The sequence below is a fragment of the Nematolebias whitei genome, chromosome 1 (assembly GCF_014905685.2).
Source record: "Nematolebias whitei isolate Nwh7 chromosome 1, NemWhi1, whole genome shotgun sequence".
NCBI lineage: Eukaryota > Metazoa > Chordata > Actinopteri > Cyprinodontiformes > Rivulidae > Nematolebias > Nematolebias whitei.
In genome coordinates, this window is record NC_056498.1 from 56,709,999 (window position 1) to 56,720,887 (window position 10,889).

Genomic DNA, 10,889 nt, shown 5'->3' on the forward strand with positions numbered 1-10,889 from the left:
ATATAATCACACTGCTGTATCTTTTTCCTCAGATGGAGCGTTTTTCTTTAAAGCTGCATTCAGTGACAGCCGGAATTTTTGCGTTGAAACCCTTAATTTAGAAGAATAGCTCACTAAAACAATGTTAATTAATTGATTGTAAAGTCAAAATAAATTAGTTATAATGGTTTTATGTCTGTTTTCTTATCAAACGAATAAAGGTCTTTCTAGTTTACACGCGCCAGTGCCGTGCCGCCGTTTAGCGAACTTTACGAGCAGCGCCTGAACGCAGCATCGCGTTTTCAGCTGGTGCTTTTATTTATTTACGCCCCTCCGCTCCTGAAAGGTGTCTTCCATGCGCCTGGGACCGCGACTCTTTTGTGCAGGTAAATTATATCCGTTTAGGTGCTCCTGAATTCCTCTTACAGATGTGTTGTTAAAGGTGACAGCCGGTTTAAATTTCCAGTCAAAGCGACAGCCTGTTCAGCAACATGTAGCTAGTATGTGGGGCTTTGTGTTAATCGAAACATTGACAGCTTTAATAGATATCTGTAATTATGCGCGGTGGTTTCAGTGTTTGTGTGATGAATTATTTATTTGCTGGCGACCGCCTGGGTAAAATTACACCTGGTTGCCATTCTGCAACGCAGCCATTTGTTTTAAAGGGAAAGTCACTAAAAAACAATGTTTTTTTTTTTTATTACTGCAGTTTTTTCTGAACTGCTATGTAAAAATAAAAATCACATTGATGAGTCACTACATGGACGGTTGCAGAGCAGGTCTAGGGGTAATAATAATTTGAATTAAGTTGATTATTATACAACAAAATTTGGATATGTTACATATAATTGCTGCTTATTTATATAGCTATAATACTATATAATAATATAATAAAGCACCAATTCACTTCAGAATTAATTTCAGTGTGCTATAGACTACAAAAAAGGCAAACAGATCTGACCATTTAATACGTCATAATACTGATTGGTCTTTTGAGGCTAACCCTGACACATAGATTTTTTTTTTAATCGAACAAAAACATAAATATTTGTCCTGGAGAGACAGTTTTACTCTCTCTTTCCTGAGACTAATATTATTAAAGTGTTTATAATTTTATAAATATAAATTACCAGTCACCAATGTGTGTTTGTGTCTTGAAAACACAGGAGTACCATGACTCTGACCAGAGGATCTTTTACCTACGCCAGTGGGGAAGAATACCACGGCGAGTGGAAAGAAGGCAAGATGGTTATATATTTCACAACTTTAAAGAAAACACGCCGCTTCTTTCAGCCTTTAATCAGAACAAATCTGAGACCAGCGACAGTGTCAGTACTTTTTATACATCTAAAAGATAGGATACGATGCTTTTGTCTATTCAAACAGTTAAGATTTATTTCAGTGTTTCAGATACGTCTGGATTTTAAATTTAAACTAGTGCTTTATTTTTGTATGCCATTTAAAAATTGTAAGAGATAACTGTAATATGTTATTACAACTTGTTTGTCACCAGTTTGACATTGTTTAAAATGTTACCAACATTTAAATGTTAATATTATTGGACATAATACTGAGAGGACACGTGTAATGTTGAAATAGAGTAATTAAAAAAAAGTTTTTTTTTATATTAAAAAAATGTGACAGTGGCACAGTTACTGATGTTGTGTATCACAGTTATTTAACAAATTGTAAGGACCTGAGAAAATGGGCATTTTGAAACGTTTTAAAAGTGTATATTTATTGTTTTATTTAGATGATAGAAATTTATTTCACGTTTCTGTATGAAGTAAGAAGCCGACATTCATAATTTTATTTTATTCTTTACCTGAGAGGCCTCTCTTGTTTATGTACTTCACACTTTACCTCGAGATTTCTCCAGGTTTTTTAGCACATTAACATGACATCAACTATTTTTTTTTAACCTCATTTTTAAGCTGAGGTCACAGATATGCTGTCTAGGTATGTGCTTGATTATCAGTGTTAAAGTTAAAGTTCTAAAAATTGTGCTAAATTTAAAATAATACAACTTTCTTACATATTCATGCAAACACGCTATTTAGAGGAATCCCAATTAACTGCTGTGGGTATCGTCACATGTTCACAACCAAACTGAGTACAGTAGTTCTGACTTTGGCGTTTGGAACTGAAGGTGTGGGCGGTTCTTAAATATAAATCAAATTGTTAAATTTTTGTGGCTGTTGCACACGCTAGACACAAGTCTAAGGTTCAGTACTACTGTATAGTCAAATGTGAGTTAAATGGAAATCCAACACTTGACTGTTGTCACAGTTTGGTTCCTAAAATAGAAATCACTTGAAACCTTCAGGATTAAACTGCCGTAATTCCCACTTGTACAGGAGGCAGATGGGACTACTAATTCAGCAGTAAACCTTTATCTCATTTGGTTGGAAGTGGGTTTTAAATCTAAGCATTGACCTTTTCCAGTCACATGCAATGGCTCTACAAAATATAAATGTCAAACTACAAAGCATTTGCATTGCAAGTTGGGTTGATTTTGTCAATTAACTTTTTTTAAATATATATATATATATAAAAGGGGAGTGGTGGCGCAGAGGGTAGAGAAGGTGGGCCGGCTCAACTCCAGGTACCAACACCACCACCTGCCTCCACCCTCATTTGCCCCACTCTGGGCCCTTGAGCAAGGCCCTTAACCCCCACCATCTGCTCCTCCATGCACCCTAGATGTCAGCTCTCTGCTCCACACATTGAGGGCTGTGGTAGCTCGGTGGTCTGTGCTTGCGTCAGGAAGGGCATCCTGCGTAAAATAACCGCCAAGTCTTTGTGCAATTTAGTTCGCTGTGGCGACCGCTGAAGAAGGGAGCAGCCGAAAGAAGAAGAAGATATAATTAAACACTGGTTTAGAAAAAATACTAGTTAAACCAGGGCTATTCAACAAAACTGCTCATGGGGCCATAGTTTCTGAAAGCCAACAGCTCGGGGGCCGGACATCCAGCGATTAAAGTCATTATGTAATCAAACCAAAGTTTACAATGATCTGTTGCAGTTTAAATTTGTTTATTTTATTGTATTGAATCATAAATGCAATAAAGAGAACCCCAACTCAGAGCCCCCCCAAAAAGGATTATTCTTTTTATGAATTGGGCTGGATTGAAGTCACCCGTGGGCTGGAAATGGCCCGCGGGCTGCCAGTTGAATAGCCCTGAGTTAAACCAAATGTTTCATGTTAAAAATAGTCATGTTTCATTCAGTGGTGTAGTCTACGCGATACGCGGATATTCAGAGTATACCCACTAGAAAAGCTTAAGAATTCCAGTATACCCACTTAAAAGTGCCCAGTGATACGTGACATACCATTAGGCACGTATCATTGATACGTTAAACGGCAATTAAATGCTTCCATAGCAATCTATCGGTATGCAGAGCTTGTTTATTACATTCACTTATCCAGCGAGTTATTGTATAATTAACACTTTTGTACTTACTACTTAATACTTGAACATGTTTTGCTTTGATACTGTTTTATAAATTCTATAACATGTTTTTAATAAAAAGCCAACTGTTGTACAAAGTTTGTTGTACATTTATTCAAATATATTATGGGGCCGAGATGGTGAAGGGGCAGGGCAGTCGACTCGGGACTCGAAGGTCCTGGGTTCGATCCCCGGTCATTGCACATCTCGTGGTGTCTCTGAGCAGGACACCCAATCCTGAATTGCTCCCCAGGCAGCTTACATAGCTGCCCACTGCCCCACCTGGGTGTATACCAGGTGTGATGGGTCAAATGCAGAGAGCCAAGTTCGTCTTTGTATGGGAACATACAATGTTGACAACACATAACACTTTATTCATTTATTATTATATAAGCATCAGAGAAATTTGGAAATGTCAATATGCTTAAAACGCTAAATAAATTGACAATTACATTGTACTAACCAGTGTACTTTGGTTTCTAAGCACAGCATAAGGACTGACCGTGGTAAAGTTAGTTTTACGTTGGACATTGGACATTCGCCGTGGCTTCATTGGTGTCCAACGTAAAACTAACTTTACCGCAGTATACCCACTACAAAAATGTAGACTACACCACTGGTTTCGATGGTTTATTTGATCCATTTTTCAGTAAAATGTGTTGTTTTTTTCCAGGTCGGCGGCATGGCCTTGGCCAGCTCAAGTTTCAAGACGGAACGTGCTACATGGGTCAGTTTGAGAACGGACTCTTTCACGGTTCTGGTGTCCTGCTTTTCACAGACGGGTCCAGGTATGTGAGCAAGCATGAGACAGAAATGGAGGACAATTCTGTCCAAAGTTCTCAAAGTCAACCTGCTCTTTTCACATGATGCCAGATACGAAGGAGAATTTTCACATGGAAAGTTTCAAGGCACTGGAGTGTTCAGTCGATACGACGGCATGAAGTTTGAGGGAGAATTCAAAGACGGGCGTGTGGAGGGATACGGTGAGTCTCTGACTCCACTGGAACAGCATCAGTATGTCAATATTTTCTCCCTGTGGTTGGTCATGGTGGGCTGTGTCTGCGCCTCCAGGGCTATTGACTTTTCCAGATGGAACCCATGGCGCTCCACGAAACGAGGGCTTGTTTCAAAACCATAAGCTGCAGAAGAGGGAGAAGTGTCCAGGAGTGGTGCAGCGTGCACAGGCTTCAGCTTCCAGTGCTCACAGTCTTGCACTTTGACAACTCTACAGAAGACATTAGCAGAGTTTCAGCACCTTCCAGAAGGGCCTTAAGGCAGTATGCTTTGCTCCAACTCTCCTTTGTGTCTTTATCTGTTATACAACCCCATTTTTTTCTTCCATTTCCTACATCTTCCTTCGTCCAACCTTACGGTAACCAAATGCAGTTTGACCAAATAACAGCTTGCTATAATGCACAACATCATAAAGCACACTTTAAAGTCACAAGTAATGTAAGCATCAAAAACTGCTCTTTCTGATGCTCGTAATGCACTTGAATGTGTCTTAGTGTTTCTTTCTAAAACTGCAGGCAAAGAAGAGCTCTTGCTTCGCCGGCCTCTTGGGTTTGTAGCTGAAGCCTTCGTAATGTTGGAACGATGGCGTTTGATTCGATGAATGTTTTGTGATAAAGAACAAAGGTGCTGCACTTGATTTTAGAAACTTAAGATTAAAAAAAAAAAGAAAATGAAATGAATGCAGTTTAAAAGGTGAATGTAAACATAACTTTTATTTATTTACCATGTATAGGAGTCATTTCATATGTCTTGTGCCATTGCAAACTTTTCAGAAAGTGGTTCTGTTCTTTTTGTAAATCAGTACTCACATTTGCCTTAAAAAGACTTTTGTACCACAGCATGATTTGAAGGGTATCCATAAGATAATCACATGATCATCACTTGCCTGAAGGCGTCTGTTCGGAGTTTAGGGTCTGCTTAAAGATTGCCTTTATTCAGAGAGACGTGTTGCTGAACTGGTGCTGAGCTTCAGCTCAAATCAACCTCACACCCACTTTCCTGCAGACCAGTGGGAATGAACAAAGAGAATAATTTCAGTGGCTAAACTTAAAAAATCTGTCTGATTGAATGTCTTTGATAATTAATCAATTCTAGACTAAATGCATTGAATTAGGGGCCTAGACGTTACTTTAGGTAGCTAAATGTAATATTGTATAGATCAAATAAATATTAAGTTGCTAATTAATTCCCATGAATGTTTTTTTTTTCCTGTAAGAAATATAAATGCAGTAGTTATTCAAACGGAATGTGTTTAAAATGACTTCAAACTTATAGAGATTTGTGTAAAAGTGCTTTTTTCAATGTACTATAGTTAAATACACATAAATAACTTATTGTAGCTGATCTCAGCTGCACTGTGACTGCAGAATAAATCACTATACAGTACTGTATTTGAACATGTAATAAGTCTTATACAACACATTAGTTTATTTAAACTTGCCTACAAAACTTTACCAATGACAATCAAACAAAGCAAACATAATTTCTGAAAGTGTTAGTATGTACCGTATTTTTCGGACTATAAGGCGCACCAGATTATAAGGTGCAATATCAATGAACGAGTTTGTTTTCATACACAAAGCGCACCGGATTTTATGTATATACAGTAGTCCCTTGTTTATCACGGGGGATCCTTATACCTTGAAGACCCGCGATAAGTGAAAAACCGCAAAGTAGGAATAGTAGTACAACTAGTAGTTTATTTTATTATTTATATAGATATATATTAAGGCATTTTAAACCCTTCCCACACTATTGCAATATTCTAAACAATGTTTCTAAACTCTAAACGCTCTAAAAGAGCACAGAATGTCATGATTTCAGTTCCCTTCCTCCTCTGTTCTTTGCCACCTGCAAGCGCTCTTGGCCACGCCCACTTCTCCAATCTGCATGCTGAACATCTGATCAGGAAGTTTATCCTGCAGTATGGGCTGCACAAAGGTGCAGGAGGTGCTAAATAATGTAAAATAATTTATTTTAAATAAAAATTCCATGCCGATCGTGCGGCTCATCTATCAATCAGCCAATTGTGTGTCATGTCCAGTCTTATTTTGAAAAACCGCAATAGAGCGAGTCCGCCATAAACGCGAAGTAGCGAGGGACTACTGTATAATGCTCAATGTAGATTTTTAAGAAAGTTAAAGGATTTTAAGTGCTCCTTATAGTCCAAAAAATACAGTACACAAAAGTCTGACAACTGAAGAATTTAAAAAAGAGATTAAAAAATATTGTGGTTTAAAATGACAAAGTATATGTGGCACTGTTTGTAAAGTTACACAGTCAAAAATTAACATCAATATTTTGGTTTATTTAGCCTTTCATAAGAAAAAAAAAGCTTCTTTTTTTTTGTACAAAGTCATATTTCACCAAGTTATTCATAGATTTATAAGTGTCACAATTCCAAACTAAATATTTAGTTTACAAACTTAATACTTAACTAGTAAGTTAAATATTTAGTTAGTAAACTAAATATTTAGGTGTAAATTAAATATTTAATTTCCAAGCTATAAATTTATTTTCAAAACTAAACATTTAATTTCCAAACTAAATATTTAGGTCTGAGCTAAATATTTAGTTAGCAAATTAAATATTTATTTTGGAAATTAAATGTTTAGCTTGGAACATAAATATTTAGGTCTGAGCTAAATGTTTATTTAGCAACTTAAATAGTTAATTTAGGAATCAAATGTTCAGCTTAGAAATTAAATGTTTAGTTTGGAAATTAAATATTTAGCTTGGACAATAAACATTTGGCTTAGAATTTAAATGTTTAGTTTTGAAAATAATTATTTAGCTTGGAAATTAATTTACTCCTAAATATTTGGTGTATTAACTAAATATTTAACTTTCAAGTTAAGTATTTAGTTTGTAAACTAAATATTTATCTTGTAAATGGAATATTTAGTTTGGAACCATGACATTTATAAACATGTATGAATAACATGGTGAAACTATATATCAAATATATATTTTGGAAGAAAAAAAAACTTTTGTGTTTATTAAAGGCTAAATAAACCAAAATATTGCTATTAATTTTTGACTGTGTAACTTTACAAATGGGACCCCATTAAAGTAGATAGAAAAAAAAAAGATGAATTAAACAGGAAATTGATATAAGTTGCATTTTTAATTCCTGGATTATCACAGTCATACATTTACATTTCTGTTACCTTTTGTTAAAACAAACTTAACAGCAGGTCTTGTTTGATCACACTAGTGTTTGCTTTAAGAAGGTTATAATGAGCCTATGTGTGCTTTGGATATTAAAAATCAGATCAATGCAGACATTGTTTTAGATGGACATGTGAATGTATGTGACTGTTATTAGTTATATTTATGTACCATTTATGCCCCACTGTTAAAAACAACGCACACTCTTGCCTAACTGTAAATAAGTGCGAATAATCAGATTTCTATTTCCACCTGGAAACAAACGGTGCTTTATAATTGTGCCTGTGCAGATTTTCCCCTTGTCTGGAAATGACTGGTTATCTTTTTAGAAAATATTGTTTGAGTGCTCTTAAAAAGACAGGGTCCCCTTATTCTTCTGGAGCTGATCTGATCATGTTTAATAAAGAGTTTTAATTTAAAAAAAAAAGAAATGTCTTTTTCTGTGGGTATGTGCAGAACCTCAGCTCAGCTATTCCATTTCAGGTGGCCTTCATTGCCATTTCCGTTGCTCCAAGACAAAAGCTGAATTGTGAGTAAAGTGAAGTAGGGGAAACGGGTTCTTCTGGATTTTGACATTGCCACTGCCGACTAACTGAAACCACCATCCCCCTTTCTGCGTCCCCGCCATGCTGCGTATAAAAAAAAAAACTAAAAGCAACAAACCTAAAAATGAATCATGCAGCAAATTTAAGGCTGAAAATGCAAGTCTGCAGTCAGTATGCTGCTGAGTTAAAAAAAAAAAAAAAAGGAAAAGTCATTTTTACACGGTGTGCAGCTTTGCATCGTGTGTGGTTTGTGTTCCTCTTGTTCCTGACAGTTACACAGGAAATACAGTGATGCTGATAATGCAACTGAAGGCTGAGCAGACTTTAGAAATAATGCTTTTGAAGACAGCTTTTGATTTATATCACATTACGAGAAGCATAAAAGTGCAGCTTTTAACAGTGATCACATGCAGCAATGACGAGCCTTCTTAGAAATATGTGAGGAATGATGAAAAAAATGTTTGCAAGCAGTAAATAATGTTTCATTAACAGAAGCCTAATAACTCTGTGACCCGATCACTTTGATTAAACATCTACTTCTTAATGTATATTCAGCAATGTTTTCAAATATTATCAAATCCCTGTTGACCAATCTGATATGTTCATTGATTACAAAGCACTTTCCAAAGGCGGATTAAAGTTTGTATAAATTCAGCTTTGTTTCCTTGCTTGTAGGTTTTAAGCAGATCTTTTAGAATTTCTTTAATTTAGCTGACATTTTTCTAAAGTCAAAGTTCAGCCTAACCTCAGGGAGGTTTATAGTCATAACCTCCAAAGATCAAAAAGCAGGTGGTGAACACTCAGTACATGCTCATACAATAACGCTTGGAGTCAAATCTGATGTATCTGGCACTACAGTGGAAAGACAAATAGGACGTTAACCTTGTGATGAAGACAGAAATTGACCTTGGGAATATTTTATTGAGTAAAACTTAGTGAAACCTTTTGATTAGGATTTACAAAATCACCAAAATAAATAAAAAAAAACTTTATTGTCATGCAAAATTGAACACAATTTCATTTCATTACATAATTTACATGGATTTTATAGACTTTGGTGTTTAAGGATGCCTGTGTGTGTTTGTGGTCACTTCATTAGTGTCCCGAGTTCAGCAGTCTGATAGCGTGTGGGATGAAACTGTTGCAGAACCTGGTGGTTCTGGTCCTCAGGCTGCAGTACCTTCTGCCAGAGGTCAACAAAGTAAACAGCCCATACCGAGGGTGTGAGTTGTCTCTTTTGATTCTGTTGTTCTGGTCAGACAGTGTCTGAGACCAATGTCCTGGATGGAGGGAATGTTCTTTTCTGCGGTTCTCACCACCCTCCTCAAATCCTTCCAGTCTGCATTCAGGCAGCTTTCTTCCCAAACAGAGATGCAGCTGGTCATGATGCTCTCCATGATTCCTCTGTAGAATGTGGTGAGGACATGAGGCAGGAGGTGTGATCTCTTCAGCCTATGGAGGAAGTGCAGACGCTGCTGGGCTGTCTTCACTTTAGGTACCAATGATTCTTGACCAAGACAGCTGATTGGTTATATGTACCGTATTTTTCACTGTATAAGTCACATACATTATTTTTTTATATATATAAAGCATATATATATTAGCATGCCTGCGACTTATACAGTGCTGCGACATATTCATGGTTTTCCCCCTCGTATTTATAACCCAATTTTTGGCTGATATCTGACAATTTCATTCATTCTAATATGGAATCTAATGAACACTACCATTTTCAGCCACTAGAGGGCCCTCGACTCATATGGCAAGCCAAGTGTCTCATTAATTGGTAAAAGTGGCTATTAATGAGACACTTGGCTTGCCATACCAAGCCACCTTTGTCTCACTCCGGAACTCCTGGAGCAAACGGCAAATCAGCTACATTTCGCCGCGCTGCCCAGGCGAAATGCAGCTGATTTGACCATTAAAGTACATTTATTAAGGAAAACTTCAACTGATACGCACCTTTTCTATAATGTCGACTAAACAAATAATTGTTTTTAGGTGGTTCGCTTGTTAAATTTTGAAGAAATGCACAGCGAGTCGTCCATCTGCGCGCTTCCACAAATCGGCTTTTGAAATGCAGATGATTTGACCGTTAAAGTGCATTTATTGAGAAAAAGTTAGACTGAGACACACCTTTACTATAATTTCAAGTAAACAAATAATTGTTTTTAAGTGTTATTCTTATTAAATTCTTGTTAAAGTCCTGTGCACACTCCCATGGCCACCATTTGGCAGCCAAACGATTTTTGGCACAACACCGGTCCACATTTCCGGGTTGTCAGTGGTGATGCATAATAGATGCAACTTGTATGGCGAAGCGACGTATTTATGTTTATTTCCACTTCATTAGACATATTTGGACTGATGCGAATTATACGGCGGTGCGACGTGTATGGCTGCAAGTACGGTACATCCCAGGAACCTGATGCTCTTCACCACCTCCACCTCTATGTTATGTATGAGCAGCGGCGTGTGATGTGTTTTTGTTTTCCTGAAGTCAATAATGAGCTGTTTTGTTGACATTCATAACCAGGTTATTTCCCCACACCAGTTCACAAGATGTGCCCCCTCTTCCTGATATGCCTGATTGTTGCTAATCAGACCCATGACCGTGGTATCATCCACATACTTGATGATGTGGCTGTTCTTAGACCTGGCAACACAGTCATAGGTCTTCAAGGTAAAGAGAAGAAAGCAAGAAACACAAAAAAATATGCATGTAGAG

General features: G+C 36.9%; 1 protein-coding gene across 1 annotated transcript; it reads left to right on the forward strand.

Annotated features, from left to right (window-relative positions):
* Nucleotides 1–1,152: 1,152 nt before the first annotated feature.
* morn4 (MORN repeat containing 4) lies at nt 1,153–4,668 on the forward strand. Its single transcript, XM_037685558.1, has 4 exons — nt 1,153–1,219; nt 4,105–4,219; nt 4,305–4,414; nt 4,503–4,668. Exons 1-4 carry the CDS (start codon nt 1,153–1,155, stop codon nt 4,649–4,651), a joined length of 441 nt encoding a protein of 146 aa, XP_037541486.1. The 3' UTR covers nt 4,652–4,668.
* The last annotated feature ends 6,221 nt before the right edge of the window (nt 4,669–10,889 follow it).